Source organism: Hypanus sabinus, chromosome 12 (assembly GCF_030144855.1).
Source record: "Hypanus sabinus isolate sHypSab1 chromosome 12, sHypSab1.hap1, whole genome shotgun sequence".
Classification (NCBI taxonomy): Eukaryota; Metazoa; Chordata; class Chondrichthyes; order Myliobatiformes; family Dasyatidae; genus Hypanus; species Hypanus sabinus.
The window spans coordinates 22,935,397-22,956,067 of NC_082717.1; the positions used below are offsets into that span (position 1 = coordinate 22,935,397).

Genomic DNA, 20,671 nt, shown 5'->3' on the forward strand with positions numbered 1-20,671 from the left:
AGCTCGTCACTCATAAAGGAGGACCCTGTATCACTGTGGATATAGCAGGGATATCTGAACAGAGTGAAGAGCTGGCGCAGGGCTTTTATGACGGATGTGGCAATGGTGTCGGGGCAGGGGATGGCAAAGGGGAACCGCGAGTACTCGTCAATAATATTGAGAAAGTAGACATTGTGGTCGGTGGAGGGAAGGGGGGCCTTAAAGTCAACACACAGTCGCTCAAAGGGGCGGGTGGCCTTGATAAGTTGCGCCTTTTCAGGACGGTAGAAGTGCAGTTTGCACTCAGCGCAGACTTGGCAGTCCCTGGTCATCGTCCTGATGTCCTCAAGGGAGTAAGGCAGGTTCCGGGCTTGCACGAAATGGTAAAATCGGGTGCATCAGGGGGCTCATTGGCCTTGCAGGCCGGTACAGGATATCATAGTTGTAAGTGGAGAGTTCTATTCTCCACTGCAAAATTTTATCATTTTTGATGTTGCCCCGCTGTTGGTTGCTAAACATGAATGCAACTGAGCGCTGGTCGGTCAGCAAGGTGAACCTTTTGCCAGCGAGATAGCGCCTCCAGTGCCTAATAGTTTCCACTATGGCCTGGGCTTCTTTCTCCACCGCGGGGAGCCAAATTTCAGGGCCTTGAAGGGTAAGAGAGAAGAATGCTACTGGCCTGCCTGCCTGATTGAGGGTAGCAGCCAGCGCGAAGTCAGAGGCGTCACTCTCTACTTGGAAGGGAATGGTCTCGTCCACCGCATGCATCGTTGCTTTGGCAATGTCCCCTTTAATGCGGCTGAAGGCCGCGTGGGCCTCGGCAGAAAGGGAAAATGTGGTGGACTTGACTAGGGGGTGGGCCTTGTCTGCGTAATGAGGGACCCATTGGGTGTAATAGGAAAAGAAGCCCAGGCACCGTCTGAGGGCTCTGTGGGTGGTGGGAAGAGGGAGTTCTAACAGGGGGTGCATACGATCAGGGTCAGGGCCAATGACTCCGTTCTCCACGACATACCCAAGGATAGCGAGTCGGGTGGTTCTGAACACACACTTGTCCCTGTTAAAAGTATGGTTCAGGGCTTTGGCCACTTGGAAAAATCGTTGGAGGTTGGTGTTGTGATCCGGCCAGTTGTGACCACAGATGGTGATGTTATAAAGATATGGAAATGTGGCCTTCAGTTGGCACTGGTCCACCATCCGGTCCATTTCCCTCTGGAAGACAGAGACATCATTTGTGACACCGAAGGGGACGTGCAGCAAGTGATAGAGCCTGCCGCCCGCCTCGAAGGCAGTATAGGGGTTGTCCTCTGGGTGGATGGGGAGCTGGTGGTAAGCGGATTTCAGAACTATGGTCGAGTACACCTTGTACTGAGCAATCTGGTTGACCATATCCGCGATGCGGGGTAGGGGGTACGCGTCAAGCTGCGTAAACCTATTGATGGTTTGACTATAGTCCATGACCATCTTATTTTTCTGCCTGGTCTGAACAACCACCACCTGGTCCTCCAAGGACTTGTGCTTGGCTCAATGATCCCCTCCCTGAGCAGCTGCTGCACCTCCGACTGAATGAAGGCCCTGTCCCCCGCACTGTACCTCCTGCTTCTAGTTGCCACAGGTTTACAGTCGGGGGTCGGGTTGGCAAACAGCGGTGGGGGAGGGATCTTGAGGGTGGAGAGGCTGCAAGTGGTGTCAGCAGCACAGCTGTCGGCATGGTGCTGGGTGGGATATGCGGGTCGGTGTGTGTGTGTGTGTGTGTGGTTAGTAGTGGGACATATGACAAAGTCCCACAAAACTGAGGATTCCTGACAGTGAGTGGTGGGAGGGGCCCGTCGTATGCCATAGTCACACTTTTTAGGTGGCTCTGAAAGTCCAGCCCCAATAACACCGGTGCGCACAGTTGAGGTATGACCAGTAGAGCAAAGTCCCGATGTTCTGTGCCCTGCACCACCAATGTCACTACACAACCCACCTGGATGTCTGTGGAATGCGACCCAGAAGCCATGGTGACCCTCTGGCTTTCCGGCCGTGTCACGAGTCCACAGCGTTGCACTGTGTCCGTGTGAATAAAACTTTCAGTGCTGCCCGTGTCTAACAGGCAGCTAGTCCTGTGCCCCTTCACCAAGATGTCCATCATTGACCTTGCAAGCTGGTGTGGGACGCTTTGGTGGAGGGTTATGGTGGCCAGAGTTGAACTGCCGTCTTGGTGCCCAGTAAGCACCCATGGGTTGGAGGCGAGGTGAGATGGTGCTGACAAAGATGGCTGCCCCCATGCCTCGCATGAGGCAGGCAGGCAAGATGGCCGCCCCCATGCCTCGCACGCGGCGCTGCTTGACCCTGCTAGTGGTTCAGACTTACAGACCTTGGCGAAATAGCCCTTCTTTCTGCAGCTGGAGCAGGTAGCTTCTTGGGCCGGGCCGCGTTTTCGGGGGTGCTTTTCGAGTCCACAGAAGTAACATTGCGCGGACTTGCGACTGGCAGGAGCCGGGGTCGATTTCGGGGATTTCATGGGCTCACGACTGGCAGGAGCTGTGGTCGCTTTGCCGGAGGGTTTCCGGGAGTTCATGGATTCGTGAGTGGCAGCAGCTGAGGTCGATTCGCCGGCGGGTGGTAGGGTCTGCAGTGTCCACAGAACTGGCGGGAGATTGCGTGGCTGGACAGCGTCAGCGTTGTGCAGAGCAGCCTCCAGCGTGTCGGCCAGCTCGATCGCTGAGCGTAAGGTAAGATCAGCGTTTTCTAGCAGCCGCTGGTGCACGTACATTGACCTGATCCCTGTAACGAAGGCATCTCGTACCAGGAGCTCCGCATGCTGTTCCGCCGTCAGTCCCCTGCAGTCACAGGTCCACACGTGTGTCTGTAAGGCCAGGACAAACTCAGCGCTCAACTCTCCAGCCCGCTGCCGCGCGCCGCTAAGCGATGTCTTGCGTAGACGGTGTTCACCGGCCGCAGGTACTGTCTTTTGAGGGCGTCCAGTGCCCCTTGGTAGGTTGGCAGGTCTCTGACAAGGGAGAATACCTTTGGACTGACTCTGGAAAGGAGGATTTAGTACCTTGTGGCAGGCTCAGTCACGGGAATCGCTTCCAAGCCTGCCAGCCAGAGTTCAAAGGCAAGAGCTGCTTCTGGAGCTTGAGGATCCAAGTCCAATTTTTCTGGATGTAAAATACTCTCCATGTTTTAAAATTCCAGCTAATAAAATTGATGCACCATCAATAACTCTCAGAGATGTGAGTCGAGATAGGCTTTTATTAGCTGGAAGAAAGCACCATCAGCAGCGTCAGCAGCAAGAGACCACCACACAACATCCTGGAGACTGAGGGAGGAGCAGTGCCTCCAATCGCCTTTATACAGGGGTCTGTGGGAGGAGCCACAGGAGCAGTCAGTAGAGGGGCATGTCCAGACAGGTATATGTAGTTCACCACAGATATGAAGTTAGTGTAGGAGGGAGGGAATAAGATTTGAAATTTGAGACATAAGATAAGGGATTGTTGGGCTCTCTTCCAGGGAAGCTGGGACCTGTACAAAAGGGACACTTTACACCTGAACTAGACGGGAACTAATCAAGTCAAGTCCCTTTTTATTGTCATTTCAACCATAAGCTGCTGGTACAGTATACAGTAAAAATGAAACAATGTTCCTCCAGGGCCATGGTGCTACATGAAACAACACAAAACTACATTAGACTATGTGAGACAACTCAAGGCTACACTAGACTACTTAAAACAACATAAAAACTACACTAGACTGCGGACCTACACAGGACTACATGAAGTACATAAAACAGTGCAGGGCAGTAGAATAATTAATAAATAAATAGTTAATAAACAAGACAATAGGCACAGTAGAGGACAAATTTCAATATAATAATAAATGATGTAGATGTCAGTTTAGACTCTGGGTATTGAGGAGTCTGATGGCTTGGGGGAAGAAACTGTTGCACAGTTTGGTCGTGACAGCCCGAATGCTTCGGTGCCTTTCCCCAGATGGCAGGAGGGAAAAGAGTTTGTATGAGGGGTGCATGTGGTCCTTCATAATGCTGTTTACTTTGTGGGTGCAGTACGTGGTGTAAATGTCTGTGATGGCAGGAAGAGAGACCCTGATGATCTTCTGAACTGACCTCACTATCTGCTGCAGAGTCTTGCGATCCGAGACGGTGCAATTCCCGAACCGGGCAGTGATGCAGCTGCTCAGGATGCTCTCGATACATCCTCTGTAGAATGTGGTGAGGATGAGGGGTGGGAGATGGACTTTCCTCAGCCTTTGCAGAAAGTAGAGACGCTGCTGGGCTTTCTTGGCTATGGAGCTGGTGTTGAGGGATCAGGTGAGATTCTCCACTAGGTGAATACCAAGAAATTTGGTGCTCTTAACAATATCAACAGAGGAGCCATTTAGGTTCAGTGGAGAGTGGTCACTCCATGCTATCCTGAAGTCAACAACCATCTCTTTTGTACTGTTCACATTCAGAGACAGTCCGTTAGCTGCTGCACCTCCTCTCTGTATGCTGACTCATCATTCGTGCTGATGAGACCCACCATGGTCATGTCATTGGCGAATTTGATTATGTGATTCAAGCTGTGTATTTCTGCACAGTCGTGGGTCAGCAGAGTGAACAGCAGTGGACTGAGCCCACAGCCCTGGGGGCCCCCCATGTTCGGTGTGATGGTGTTGGAGATGCTGCTCCCAATCCAGACTGACTGAGGTCTCCCAGTCAGGAAGTCTAGGATCCATTTGCAAAGGGAGGTGTTCAGGCCCAGCAGTTTCAGCTTTCCAATCAGTTTCTGAGATGATATTCTAGTGGGAAGGTTTGTTAATGCTGCATGGTGGGGTTTAAACTACATGGGAACTAGAATGCCAGAACAGTTATTAGAGAGGTTGTGGAGGCAGATATTGGTAAAACCTCAGACAAAATTAAGAACCAAAAGCTTGTGCATGGTGTGACTAGTGTCCTGAGATGCATATATTGCAACGCAACAAGAATCGTAGGAAAGGTGGATGAGCTCAGTGCATGGATCAACATCTGGTCTTATGACACTGTAGCCATTTGTGAGACCTGGTTGCAGGAGGGGCAGGACTGGCAGCTCAATATTCTGGAGTTGTTTTAGACATGACAGAGTAAGTGGGATTAATGGAGGAGGGGTGGTATTACTAGTCAGGGAAAATGTCACCGCAGTGCTCCATCAGGACAGACTGCAGAACTCAACCAGTGAGGCTCTATGGGTGGAACTGAGAAATAAGAAAGATATGACTACATTAATGGGGCAATATTACGGACCAATCAACATTCCTAGCGATTTAGAGGAATAAATTGGTAAAGAAATTTCAGACTGTTACCAGCGACAGAAGTTTATGTAGGGGCACATTTTTCTTCCAGTGTCCATAATCCAATTATTCTCAAAGAAAATATGAAAAAGGTATGTCTGGTTCACGGGTTGAGATTCAAGTTTGATGGTATCAGAAATGATCTGGTGACTGTGAATTGAGTTTGGCTATTTTCTGGCAAAGGTGTACTTGGAAAGTAGGAGGCCTTCAAAAATGAAATTTTGAGAGTACAAAGCTTGTATGTGCTGGTCAGAATAAAAGGTAAAGATAACAAGTAGAGGGAGCATTGGATTTCAAGAAATGTTGAGGCCTAGTTAAGAGAAAAAAGGCGGGTTTAGACAAGAAGGAATAAATGAAGTGTTCGTGGAGTACAAGAAATGCAAGGAAACACTTAAAAAATAAATCAGGAAGTTTAAAAGAAGGCACGAAGTTCTTCTCACAGACAAGGTGAAGGAAAATCCTATAAGGGATTGTACAGATATGTTAAGAGCAAAAGGATTGCTAGGGACAAAATTGGTCCTCCAGAAGGCCAGAGCACTAATCCATGTGTGGAGCCAAAACAGATGTGGGAAATGTTAAATGAATTCTTTACATCTCTGTTTACTTGGGAGATGGATACAGAGCATAAACTTCTTGGACCCTGTACAGATTACAGAGGAGGAGGTGTTTGCAAATCAAAGGTGGATAAATACTAAGGCCTGACAAGGTGTTCCCTCTGACCCTATGGGAGGCAGCTGCAGAAATTGTCAGGGCCATAGCAGAGATATCTGAAACATCCTCAGCAACAGGAGAGGTACCAGAGGATTGGAGGATAGCCAGTGTTGTTCCACTATTAAAAAAGAAGTCTCTAAACAGAAACCAGGAAATTAAAGGCCAGTGAGTCTGACATTAGTGGTGAGAAATGGAAGATATTCAAAGGGACCAGATATACATGTATTTGGATAGCCACGGACAGATTAAGGACAGTCAGCATGGCTTCATATATGGTAGGTCACGTCTAACCAACCTTATGGAGATTTTCGAGGAAGTTAAAGGAAAGTGGATGAAGGCAAGGCAGCAGATGTCTACATGAACAAAGCATTTGACAAGGTCCGGCATGGGAGGCTGACCAAGAAGTTTCAGTCCCTCGGCATTCAGGATGAGGTAGTAAATTGGATTAGACATTGGCTTTGTGGGAGAAGGCAGAGAGTGTTATTAGATAGTTGCTTCTCTGACTGGAGGTCTGTGACTAGTGGCGTGCGGCAGAGATCAGTGCTGGGTCCCTTGTTGTTTGTCATCTATATCCATGATGTGGATGGATAATGTGGTTAACTGGATCAGTAAATTTGTGGATGAAATCAAGATTGGACATGTAGTGGACAGTGGTAAAGGGTATCATGGGTGCAGAGGGATTCGCAACAGCTGGAAAAATGGGCTGAAAAATAGCAGATGGAATTCAATGCCAGCAAGTGTCAGGTTTTGCACTTCAGCAGGACCAACCTGGGTAGATCTTACACAGTGAATGGTAGGGCACTGAGATGTGTGGTAGAACAAAGGGATCTGGGAATACAGGTCCCTAATTTGTTGCAAGTGGCATCACAGGTAGTTAGGTTTGTAAAGAAAGCTTTTGGCACACTGGCCTTCATAAATCAATGTATTAAGTATAGAAGATGGGATGTTATGTTGAAGTTGTATAAAGTGTTGGTGAGGCCTAATTTGGAGTATTGTGTGCAGCTTTGGTCACCTAACTACAGGAAAGAAGTAAACAAGGTTGAAAGGGTGCAGAGAAAATCTACAAAGGTGCTGTCAGGTTTAGATAGTGTAAATGCAAGCAGGCTTCTTTTACTAAGGCTGGGTGAGCGTAACCAGAGGTCATTGATTAAGGGTGAAAGGTGAGATGTTTAAGGGAAACACGAGGGGAAACTTCTTCACTCAGAGGGTCTGAGAATGTGGAATGAGCTGCTAGCACAAGTGGTGCATGCAAGCTTGATTTCAATGTTTATGAGGGATTTGGATAGGTACATGGATGGTAGGGGTATGGAGGGCTATGGTCCCAGTGTAGGTCGATGGAAATTGGCAGTTTAAATAGTTTCGGTATGGACTAGATGGGCTGAAGGACCTGTTCTGTGCTGCAATTCTCTATGACTCTATGATTCAGCATTTTAGGAATAGCTTCTTCTCCTCTGGCATTATTAGATTTCTGAGTGATCAGAAACACTACCTCACTATTTCCACTGTTTTTGCACTATTTGTTTATTTGTATTTCTTCTTGTAACTTATTGCGATTTTTAACGTATCATGCTGTATTACTGCCATATAACAACAATTTTTATGACATATGTCAGTGATCATAAACCTGATCTTGATTCTGATTCTGATTACTGTTGAAAGATCAACAACTCACTTTGTAGGTTGTCCAGTGTGAAGAGAAGTCCGTAAGTGAATACTGTTAACTGGTACACTCCAAGGTGCAGTGGGAGGTGCTGAGGGATTCACTGAAGCTTGGTATGGTCAGTGCAAAGGCTTTGGGGGAAATGGACACTGATATGCTGGCTTGCTGTAACAGCCTCTAAAACACTTCATGTTGGAGTCAAGCATTGATGCACAGTAGTATTGTTCTGATGGTCCAATGAATATGGGGAATGATGTACACTGATTATGTTTCTTGCATATATTGTGATGAATGAATCTGAAATATAAAATGCGGCAGTGTCCAATAGTGATACGCTCTGTGGTTTTTGCAGAGGGAGATTCTATTCGTCACGTTAGAGCACTTGATTGCAGAGACAGGGATTGTGGTCACGTACACAAATGACATGATCTCCCACTCCCATTCCTCTGTGTTTCCCATCAGCTCTACAGGAGTCTTTTATGCTGCTCTGTCATGGCTACTTTAGAGAATTCTTTAAGACTCAAACCTGTTTATTATGATTCCTAGTGACAAAGGCACAGCAGGTGCGACTGCTCCAGGCAGCTGCAGGTCATGTTGTAATGCTGCATTCAGGGTAAAAAGCATCCTATTGATATTTTGGGTTTTGATGCTAAACATGGTTCCAATTTATCAAGCCGAATTTGATGGATATTTGCTTCCGGGGTCAGGGGTCTCTTCTTTTTGCTAAATTCAGCAGCTTAAACAGTTTTAAGTTAATCTTCCAACTGATATTCTTTTTTTAGCTTCTGGAAATAAATGGGAATCACTTTCAGTTCGAAAAGTAAATGAAAAGCAATAATCAGTTTGAAGTTGAAGAAGGAACAAGGTTTACAAACAGACTCACCATCTACAGAAAGTAGGATTTTGGTCACTGCATCTGGCTTTTTGCTGTTTAAGAGGTGCAAGATAAAACAATGGTTTATTAGATTGGGCTTGCTTCAATACAGACCATACTGGCCAATCTATTTAGTTCAAGGAAGCTTATAGACCAGATGGAGACAATCACTTAGCATATCAGTAACTGATCTATTAATGTTGGGAGTTTTATGTACTCAAGAAAGTTTGTGTCACAGCATTACTTGTGATTAGCTAGGATCTGTGTCTCCAAGAAGCTTTTAGACCGTCTGTGTGAATAGGGTCTCTAAGAAAATATCATATACAGCACAAGTGAAGTCACCCAATTGGCAGAAAAAAAGCATATATGTGTTGGGAGGAGCTCAGGCTTATGAAGAATGATTATATCAAGAAGAATGATCGAAAGGCAGGGTGACTAGAATCCATTCCTCTGGTTTCTATTTCTCTGATAGACTATTCATTCGTCTTTGTCGTTGGTATGCTTTTTAATTTTTCGGAATTATACCTGTGTTTTGGGAATCCTTTCTGTGTTGGAAATGGTTTGCAATTTGGGACTGTTTGGGGAGACAGAAAATCCTCTGTGAAATTTTAAATGTGCTTTAAGAACGTTGTTTGAATTTAAACGTATATCACTGAAAGCAAATGAACTGTTCTAAACTATTTTGTTAGCTATAAGATCTTCTCCTTGGTAAGGAATGGGAGGATTCACCATTCAAATAGTGGGTATTGGCAGCTAAACTTGTCATGGTGAATAAACAGGCAGTGAACTAGTCTTTGAAGATTTGGTAGTTACAGTATGATCTCCCTTTACTGATGGTACTAGTGGCTATTTATGGGACTTAAAGTCTTCATTTGATTTTAGAACTTCATGATCAGCAAACCTAACGGCTTCACAAAGTAAGGGTGAAATCCAATTCTTCGGCAAATTATTCTCTTCATTCAGTTAAGGAGAGAGGTTACTGAGTGATACAACATAAAAATGCCTCATAAATTGTGTGCCAATAATCAGCCACCTATTTACAGTCATCTGTACTTTATTTTATCAGCATTCCCATCAACACTAAAGAAATATGGCATATCCCTGTATACCTTTACCGCAGAAAGAATTCTGTCTGGATGCTTAACGGTTTGGTATGGCAACTTCTCACCGTGACCATGAAAAACTACAGAGAATTGTAACACAAAAATACAACTGCAGATGCTGTGGATCAAAGAATACGTACACAACGCTGGAAGAACTCAGCAGGTCAGGCAGCATCCGTGAGAAAAGAGTAGCCAACGTTTCGGGCCGAGACCCTTCATCAGGTTTCCTTTTCTCACGGATGCACCCTGATCTGCTGAGTTCTTCCAGCGTTGTGTACGTATACAGAGAATTGTGAGCAGAGCTCAGCACATCGCGAAAACCAACCTCCCCTCTATGACCTCTGCCGATACTTCTCGCTGCCTCAGTAAAGTGGCCAGCATAATCAAAGACCTGACAGACCCTGGACATTTTCTTTTCTCCCCTCTCCTCTAGAGCAGAAGACACAAATGCCTAAAAGCACGTAACATCAGGCTCAAGTTCAGCTTCTAACCCACTGTTATCAGACTCTTGAATGGACCTCTTGAATGATAAGTTGGATGCTTGCCCTCAAAGCAATCTCATTATGAGCTTGCACTTTATTGTCTACCTACACTGCCCTTTCTCTGTAGCTGGTGCACTTTATTTTGCATTGTTATTGTTTTACCTTGTTCTACCTCCGTACACTGTGTAATTAACTGATCTGTATGAACAGTGTGCAAGACAAGCTGTATCTTGGTACATGTGACAATAATAAACCAATTCCAATTCCAGTTGCAGATTAAATCTTTGCTAAGGTTTTATCACTCGCTTACACAATAGGTGCAATTCATAATTGTACTGTATCAGATCATTTCCAAGAATACGGCAAGGGTGCATGCAGACCCTTGAACTGCAAACCCACCCAACTTTGAGATTTGGGAGGAAGCCAAAGGAGACCCATGCAGTAACAGGATAAATATGAGCTCCACGTGGACAGTGCTGGAGATCCAGATTAAATCCAGATCTCTGTTGCTGAGAGGCTGCTCACTGCATCACTGTGGCACCCTGTTGTTCAAAAATGAGCGAGAAACTCCCTCAAGAGGGACTCCTGAGTACAAGAAGTCTGCTGTCTCCTTTGTCAAGTATCAGAGAAAATATAAATGCAATGAAAAATGGAGAGTTTTCAGAAGAAACCTACCATTTACTCTGCCTATAGCTCATTACCCATAAAGAAATAGCAGGGAATAATGTGTTAATAAGTAGCTATTACCTGTTAGGGATGGAGGCACTTGCAGTTTCTGTAGCAATCAGTCTCCTGCCGCTGACATAAATTGTTAAATGTTCCTGAACCAGTATGTCTGCAATCGGAACTGCTTTGCCAATGTCTTTGCGAATTGGAGCTTGCAATAAAGTCTTGATTATCCACGGAACAGAGACTGACTTCAGCCTAATTACTGGTATGCCAAGCCCTTCCAGTTGTCTTCAGCACCATTTCTCTAAATGTTTTTGATGAATATTAATGTTTGGTTAAGTCATTCTGGCTCTTGCATTGTTAGTGCCTTATTTGCATTTACATGGTTTGACAATTAGGCACAATTAACGAGCACCCAACATCTGCAGACTTTCTTTTGCCTGATGTTGTTTTCCATACTTCCAGTTCCTCTCATCCTTTAACCAAATGAATTCTGGCATGATAATTTTATGCAGGAGGTCATTTATTTTTTTAAAAAAGAGAGTGGTATTAGAGGTGTAGAAAACAACATCAGGCACCAGATAATATTTACCTGCATGAAATTCCTGCATGTACATCACCAAAAGACTTCCATTGTCCAACCACGAAGACGCCATGGCCAAAGAAGCTAATCAGCACCTATACTTCCTCAGGAGGGTATGAAATTTGACCCTTTGTCTTCAATTTGTATCAATACTCCATTGAAAGCATCCTACCTGGATGCACTGCAGCTTGGGATGGCAACTGCTATATCCAAAACCACGAGGAACAGCAGAGTTGTGGACACAGCTCGACATATCATCAAAACCAGTCTCCCCTCCATAGATCCTGCATACACCTCCTGCAGTCAGCACGATCAAAGATCTCACCCACCTCAGGCATTCTCTCTTCTCTCAGAAGGCAGAAATGCCTGAAAGCAAGTAGCACAGACTCAAGAATGTCTTCTACCCCATTGTTACAGGATTATTGAATGGTTCCCTAGTGCAGGGTAAGATAGGACTTTTCCTTGACCTCACAACCTATCTCATTATGACCTTGCATCTTTTTGTCTCTTTACACTCCTTTCTCTCTGTAACTGTAACACTTCATTCTGCATTTACCTTGTATTACTGTTGTAGTGAATTAATCTGTGTGGACTGTTTGCAAGACAAGTTTTTTTTACTGTACCTTGGTACATGTGACAATAATAAACCACTTTATCATTTGGAATGTTGGAAAGGGAATTGGAATTTAGAGGTGGATTTGATAGAGCTGAACTAGAGATGCAATGAGGCTGTAAACATTGGAATGTTGTTCCATTTCAGGGTGGTATGAGAAGAGATGGTTGCTTTGTTCTCGGCTTGAAATATTAAATGTATAGGATAACAAGGATAAGCTGTTCTTTGCTTTCCTACTTTTTGTTTAGGATTGGGAGGTGGGAACTTAAGCTTGCTAAATGGAAGGATGCCATTTTTCTGCAAATTGGCCACACTCTATTTTCCAAGCCTAGGGCTGTGAATTGACTTCTTAGGTACTGCTATAAGGGTTCAGACAGAAAGGAGCCTCATATCTGAATACCCCCATTACAATAATTTCACTCTGCCACAGCTATTAGGAGATGAATCTTAGACCCACCATTAATGTCTTAAGTAGAATCCTGAACATATTTTAATGATCCTGCCCAATGGTTCCAAGAAGTCTATTTTTGTTTTTTACAACTACTTTGCAGAAATAAATTTTAGAAGGGTCAGCTGGAAGCTCTGACTCCATGATTCTCTCTCTATAGATGCTGCTTGACTTGCTGATATTTCCAACATTTTCTGTTTTTATTTCTTTCTTGTGTTTTTTTATTTATTGGTAAATTGCAGCTGCACGATCCGCTCAGTCAAACAACGCAGCTCAACGATTTCGTATATTTCGTGCGGAGAAAACCTATGCTGTGAAAAGTGGGAAGTGGTACTTTGAGTTTGAAGCGGTGACTGCAGGCGACATGCGCATTGGCTGGACCCGACCTGGCTGCCGCTCAGATCAGGAGCTTGGGACCGATGACCAATCCTTCGTGTTCGATGGTTTCAAGGTTTGTATTCTGTGAGGCGGGCCATTCAGGAATCACAAAGCCATCAGTTTAAAGTTGCATTATCAATTTACTCTCTACATTTTAAGAGAAATTTGCTGGAGAAATATTCCTCAGAGGTTGTTACTTACAGATTCCCACCAGGTTTTAATGGTAGGTGTGGATATCTACCTGAGTACCTGTGATGAGAGTGTCATTGAATCACAGATCCACATGGGCCCTACAGCCTATTGAGTCTACACTGAGCATCAGACACTCAATTCCACTAGTCATAGAGTCATAGATAAATACAGCACAGAAATAGGCCCCTCAGCCTATCTGATTCCTGTTGAAACATTTAAAATGGGGTCTCTCATTGAACCATAGAGCTGTAGGGAAATACAGCACAGAAATAGGCCCCTCAGCCTATCTGGTTCCTGTTGAAACATTTAAAATGGGGTCTCTCATTGAGCCATAGAGCTGTAGGGAAATACAGCACAGAAATAGGCCCCTCAGCCTATCTGGTCCCTGCCAACCCATTTAACCTGCTAACTCCCATCGAGCGATAGAGTCATAAAAAATACAGCACAGAGATAGGCTTACACCAAACCTACAGTAATCTCATCTTACTCTCCCCATATTCTCAGCAACTGCTGTTCAATATGGGCAATTTATAGAAGCAAATTAACCTACTAACCTGTAGGTAGAGTCATAGAGTCTTACGGCATGGAAGCAACCCCCTTGGTCTGACTGGTCCTCACTGACGTCGATGCACATCTGAGACAGTCCCGTTTGCTCGTGTTTGGTTCCTAACTTAGTAAACTTTTCCAAGCCATGTACCGTCCAACTGTCTTCAAAAAGCTTCCTTCCACATCCCACATCTGTGTGGAAAAAGCGTAGTGGTTAGCACAGCACTTTACAGTACTAGCAACCCGGGTTCATTTCCTGCCACTGTCAATAAGAAGCTTGTACGTTCTCTCCTGACCCTGTGAGTTTGCTCCAGTTTCCTCTCACGGTCCAAAGATGTACTGGTTGATTGGTTAATTGGTCATTGTAACGTGTCCCCTGATTAGACAAGGTTTAAATCGAGGTTTGCTGGGCGGTGCAGCTCGAATGGCTGGAAGTGCCTGTTCCGCACTGTATGTCAATCAATCAATAAATAAATGGGCAGACTAAAAGGTTGTAATATGAGCATGCAAACTCTGCACAGACAGCGCCTGAGGTCAGGATTAAACCTGAGTAACTGAAGATGTGTGGTAGCATCTTTTCTAGCTGCATCACCACAATGCACGTGAACTGGGGAATGAAAAACACTGCTAATTTTTGTACAGCTACAGATCGATGCATCACAACAACCTAAATCCTCGGGGAATACACCCTACCTCCCCCTGGTCCTCTACAACATTCCCTGATATACGTGCTATCTTTTTTTCCCACTTACCCACACCAGCAATATGTGAGTGTATCATGTCGGCTTTTGGCAGCTGCTTAAGCCTGCTTTGAATGCTCCTTTTTGTCTGTTCGCTTTTGCACTTCCTTGCCTGAGCTGCTGTTCCCTTGAATCTCTGCCAGAGATATACCTGACAGAGCCTAGTTTTATTTCTTTCCCTCTGTGTGTGGAGCTGCCAGACCTTTACACCAAATTGGTGGCTGGAAGAATGGTTGAGGTTGCAAGCTGACTGCATGGGAGGTTTGCCCTGGCGCTTGTACAGCGGTATACCACACACAGCCCAGTCCACCGCATAAACCAGCCTCCCCTCCATTGACTTCCTCTACACTACCTGCTGCCTTGAGAAAGCAGCCAAAATAGTTCAAGTTCAAGTTTAATTGTCATTCAACTATACATGAATACCAATGAATACAGTCAAACAAAATAACATTACTCCAGGGCCAAGGTGCAAAACACAGTGCCAATAGTCACACACAGCACAAGCATATTTAAGATAGCAAACACATATAAGATAACAGTTAAATATTGTCACACGAAAAAATTGTCCAAGACCCTGAATCCACAAATGTTGCAGCGGTCTGCAGTTGAACACAATGCAGCTTGTCTTCTGCCGAGCAGCCACTAGGGGCAGCACCAAATCCAGCTTGAACACTAACTCCAACTCCACACCTCTGGTGTCAAACACGAAACACGCCCACCCAAGGAATTCTCTCTTCTACCACTTCCCATCAGGCAAAAGATTCAAAAGCTTCTGGAGTCATGGCGAAATACAATATAGAAACAGGCCCTATGGCCCAACTGGTCCATGTCGATCACAACATCCTCCCTGTTAGTCCCAGTTGCTTGCATTCAGCCTGTCACCCTCCAAACCCTTCCCCTCCATGTACCTATCTAAATGCCTCTTAAATGTTTAAATTATACTTGCCTTGACCACATCATCTGGCAACTGATTCCAGTTACTTGGAGAATAGGTTTCAAGAAAAATTGAAGAGGGGGGTGGTTGGTGTATGGGATTGCTCTGGTAGGCCAATGTCATGTTATGTTAACATAGCGGCATCACCAAGAGCATTGAAATGATGTAAATAAGAAAGTTTATTCTTCACTCCTTGATTAAGAAGGTTGTGTGTGTATGCGCGCGTATATATGTGTGTGTGTATATATATATGTGCGCACACTGTGCTTTGCCTTGGTTAACACTGACTGTACAACAGGGCACTGAGCTTTCTGCCTTGTGACTATTTATACTCGATGTCTGCTACAGGCCCAGCGGTGGCACCAGGGTAATGAACACTTCGGCCGCTCCTGGCAGGCAGGAGATGTCGTTGGCTGCCTGGCTGACATGAACGAGAACACCATGACATTCACTCTGAACGGGGAGGTCCTGCTGGATGACTTGGGGTCTGAGCTTGCGTTCAAAGATTTTGAAGCCAGTGATGGTAAGGGGTACAATTTAGTAAAAATCTGTATCATTAGCAGGTGTTTGTATAAGTAGAAAGCCTACACAGAATAGTATTTAATTCTGGAATATGGAGCTGCTGTTCAACCCCCTGAGATCCTCCATCAGATTGTTACAAGAGAGGGACTGTTATAGCAATGAGAAGTCCCGTCAGGCTGGATTGGTTTCTTTGGAGTGGTGAAGGCTGAGGAAGGGGCTACTTGATTAAACGCACCGAAAGTGACATTATTTATTTTATTTGTTGAGATACAGCACAGAATATACCCTTCTGGCTCTTTGAGCCCCGCCTCTCAGCAATTCTCCATTTTAAGACCATTGACCATAAATATAGGAGTGTAATTAAACCATTTGGCCCATCGTGTCCTCTCTGCCATTCAATCATGGCTGATCCTTTTTTCTCCTTCTCAGCCCCACTCCTTGGCCTTCTCCCCGTAACCTTTGATGCCATGTCCAATTAAGTACCTGTCTAGCTCTACCTTAAATACACTCAGTGACCTGGCCTCCACAACTGTCTGTGGTAACAAATTCCAAAAATTCAAAATCTTCTGGATGAAGAAATTTCTCCACATCTGTTTCAAATGGATGCCCCCTATCCTGAAGTTTGCCCTCTTGGCCTAGACTCCCTCACCATTCGATACATCCTTTCCACATCTACTCTATCTGGGCCTTTCAATGAGATCCCCCCTCATCCTAAATTCCAGTGAATACAGACCCTGAGCCAAAAAACATTCCTCGTATTATAACCCTTTCATTCCCGGAATCATCCTTGTGGACCTTCTCTGAACCCTCTCCAATGTCAGCACATCTTTTCTTAGGTGAGGAGCCCAAAACTATTCACAGTACTCAAGGTGAGGCCTCACTAGTGCCTTAGAAAGCCTCAGCACCACATCCCTGCTCTTGTATTCTAGATCTCTGGAAATGAATGCTAACATTGCATTTGCTTTCCTCACCACAAAGTCTGTCTGCAAGCTAATTTTGAGGGTGTTCTGTACAAGGACTCCCACGTCCTTTTTTATATCAGACTTTAGGACTTTTCCTTGTTTAGTTTCTACTATTATGCATACTACCATGTAAGACCATGTATGCATGCTCTGCTCTGTATGATAGAATGAGAGTCGTTGGACACTAGTGTTGGTTGGAATAATGGAATTGGTTAATGTGTTAATGTTATCAAGTAACACACACAAGATGCTGGAGAAACTCAGCAGGTCAGGCAGCATCTATGAAAACAGTTACTATCTTGAGCCCTTCATCAGGACTGAGAAGGAAGGGTGAAGACGTCAGGATAAAAAGGTGGGGGGGGGGAGGGGAAGGAGGCTAGCTGTAAGGTGATTGGACAGAGAGGAAAGAATCTGATAGGCGAGGAGAGTGGAGAATGGGAAGGAGGAGGGGACCCAGGGAGAAGTGAATGGCACGTGAGAAGAAGTAAAAGATTAAAGCAGGGAATAGAGGAAGAGGAGGTGAAATTTGTTTACCAGAAGGAGAAATTGAATTCATGCCATCAGGTTGGACGGTTTCCGGACAGGTTCCTCCTCCACCCTGATGGTGGTGTCATATTCTTGAGGAAGATCTATTAATATACCCAAGTTTAAAAGCACTTATTACAGATTCAGAATGGGAAGAGCTCAATTTAGCTGATGTATTTCAGTGGATTACTTTCTGAAAAAAAGCCGTAAAGTATAATATAGAAGCAGAGAATGTTGTTAATACTCAGCAGTTCAGGCAGATTAACATTTCAGGTCAATGAGCCTTCAATCGGAAGTATAAAATATGATACAGTGTGACACTATGTTCTGTGCGTTTAATGAGATGGGAGAAGTTTAGGACGTGAAGTGTCAATTCTCCCAAATTCCAGCAGGTACTTTCTTTGGGTAGTCAGCCAGTACGGGAGTGTGGCAGGAACAGGTTTCAACTGGGGTGTCAATACCTCTGAATATTTATCCAGACACAACATAATGACTGGTTTCCGACTGGTTGCATCATCATCAGGTATGGAGAGATGGAGAGGCCACTGCACAGGACTGGAAAAGGTTGCAGAGGGTTGTGGATTCAGCCAGCTCCATCATGGGCACTGACCTCCCCACCATTGAGGACATCTTCAAAAGGTGATCCCCCATCCATCATTAAGGACCCTCACCAACTGCGAAATACTCTCTTCTCATTAATAACATCAGAGTGGAGGGACAGGCACCTGAAGAAACACATTCAATGTTTTAGGAACAGCTTCTTCCTCTCCACCATCAGATAATCTGAATGGACGATGAATGCATCAACACTACCTCAGTATTTTTGCTGTCTTTTTGCATTACTTATTGCTTTTGTCACATATATTTCTTAGCGTAATTTATAGTATATTTTATGCATTGCACTGAATCGCTGGTGAAAAACAACAAATTTTACAACATATGTCAGTGAGAATAGACTTGGTTCTGATTCTGAGGTTTGGAGGAAAGCAAAATCCATGGCTTGAGAGTCTGGATGTGGATGGATGTAAGGAAAACATGATGGTAGCTTGAAAGGGTCGAGATGATGGTCAGAGTGTGAGAGGGTACTTCTTTGTCCTAACATATTGACACCATTGAAATATATCTCCTTCTTTAATTTTGGCCTCTGGAACATCCTCAAGTTATTTGTGGTAACATTCGGAATTCCATTCCTAAGCCTTTCTTCCTCTTTTTTCTCATTTTAAGATCTGACTCAAATTTTGTCTCAGATCAAACATTGGCCTTCTGGCCTAACACCCTTTGTTTGGTATGGAATCAGTCATTCCATAATTTTCTTAACACTTCTGTGCGGCACCTTTAAAGCTTTGGGCTACGTTTGGCGATGCTGTATAGTTGGATTCCACTGTGCCTTTGGCAATACAAAAAGCAATGTTGTCCAACTTATATATTTTCCAGCTGTCACATTTGATCAGTATTTGTTGTGCTCTTAGTCTCTGATATTGATGGCCCTTTAGATTAGTGGACTTCACATTTTTCTTTAGCTGCAGAAACAAAGTTAATTGTATTTCCAAAGCACATTGTAACCTAATTTCATTTGACCTTTTATAAAGTCAGTTTAGGTTTTGCCTGAGGAATTAATCAGCTTGGTTCGTGTAAGTAGCTTATAGCATCAGGATGACTGCCTTTGCTGACGTTTCAGTACGGTCATAAATAATTTGTTAAACATCTTCTGTATATTTTTGATTTTCTTTTGCATCATTACTGTGACTTCAGCCTATCTCTGAACTCTCCTTTTCCAACGAGATTGGAGTTTGAAGTTTTTTATTTACTCACCCTTGCACAGTGAATGAGAAAGCAGTTTGTGGTGATGGGATCCGCAGCTTATATAGGTCCTTGAACCTGGCGACTAGCAGACAGAGGGTGAACGACTCTGGGCAGCAAACGAAAAAGTTGCAACTTTTCAAACATCCTTTCACCAATCCTTGGGCAACTTTTGACGGGACTGTCTTTCTTTATTGTCTGTCTTAGTACATAGACCAGAGGTGGGCAAACTTTTTGACTTGAGGGCCACAAAGGGTTCTAAAATTTGACAGGGGGGCCGGACCAGGAGCAGATGGACGGAGTGTTTTGGTAATACACCTCATAAGAGAAAATAAATTATCATGGGATATGTAGAAAACGTGCATTAATTTCAATTGAAATTGAACAAATGCATTACAACATCTGTCTTTGAAGTCCCATGGTATTTAGCTATTTATTGAAATGACTTTTAAAACACTGAAAATTAAATGAATAAAATACAGCTTTTTTTAATAGTAACAGTTATTATTTTAAAGCACTGAAAATTCTGTTATCCTTCAAGATATTATCATCATCACTCTCCTCCTGACTGTCTTTATTTCAAAAACGGTAGGAGATGCAGGTCTACTTGTCCTGCTCCTTCTTATTCAATTGTCCCCTGTGCCAGAACTCAACAACGACCCGCACAATGACAGAACAATGAGAGCGCGCCAGTATGCTTTGATCTGGAGCGCATTTTTTATTTTGAGAACGAAAGTGCACCTGCGCACGACTCATGTCCAGAAATGACATGTAACATGTAAGGCTTATTGATAAAAATATTTTCAAATGCATTTTTTACATAACACAACGAAGAAACTTATTTTTAATTTCAGTGGGAACAGTGTTGTTGGTCTCCCTTTTTAGCCAGCGCATCAAAGTCTGGATTTAGTTTCGTTGTGGCGATTCTCAGGATGGATCTGAGGTGTTGGTCAGTTAACTTGGATCTGTGGCTGGCTTTGTTGATGTTCATGACGCTGAATGCCTGTTCACACAAATAGGTCGAGCCGAACAAAGAGTAAAGCGCAAATGTGGAGTAATACGCTGCACCTCAACAAAGGTCAATGTGTAGCGGTGTGCTACATGCAGCGCTAAAATTACGACACGGACTCAGTAACTGCAGTCGAAGAAAAAAACTTTATTTGAAATTTTCAGCCTCACTTTTAAGTCTCCCTCAACCTGCCCCCCTGCGCAGAGGCTCCAAAGCTCTGTGCTCGCAAATCCCCGCAGGCTATCTCCCTTAGCCGGAACGCTGGCTAATTGTGAGCCGGTTCGGATGTGCCAGGAAATGGGTCGCCACAAATGTATATAGAGTGTGTCATCTATTGGGAAAACGCCAGAATTGCGGGGAAAAAACGTTAACAAGGTTTATTAATATAATTTCATCAAGTTCTGCGGGCTGGATTAAAAAGCTTAACGGGCCGCATATGGCCCGCGGGCCGTAGTTTGCCCATGCCTGACATAGACGATAGATCTTATAACAGTACAGCAGAGTAACAGGCCCTTTGCCCTGTGATGTTGTGCCAAACTAATTGAACTAGGAATTAAATACCTAACTAAGCTAATCTGTCTGCACAATGTCTATATCCCTCCATTCTCTGCACATACATGTGTCTCTGTCT

The 20,671-nt window shown here is 44.3% G+C and overlaps 1 protein-coding gene across 1 annotated transcript in view; it reads left to right on the forward strand.

The window, feature by feature from the left end:
• Positions 1-20,671, forward strand: part of ryr2a (ryanodine receptor 2a (cardiac)) — a 444,870-nt gene that overhangs the window by 127,200 nt on the left and 296,999 nt on the right. The window contains exons 19-20 of the mRNA XM_059985674.1: positions 12,675-12,883; positions 15,571-15,745. Coding sequence (XP_059841657.1) covers positions 12,675-12,883; positions 15,571-15,745 — 384 coding nt within the window. The remainder of the gene's footprint in view (positions 1-12,674; positions 12,884-15,570; positions 15,746-20,671) is intronic.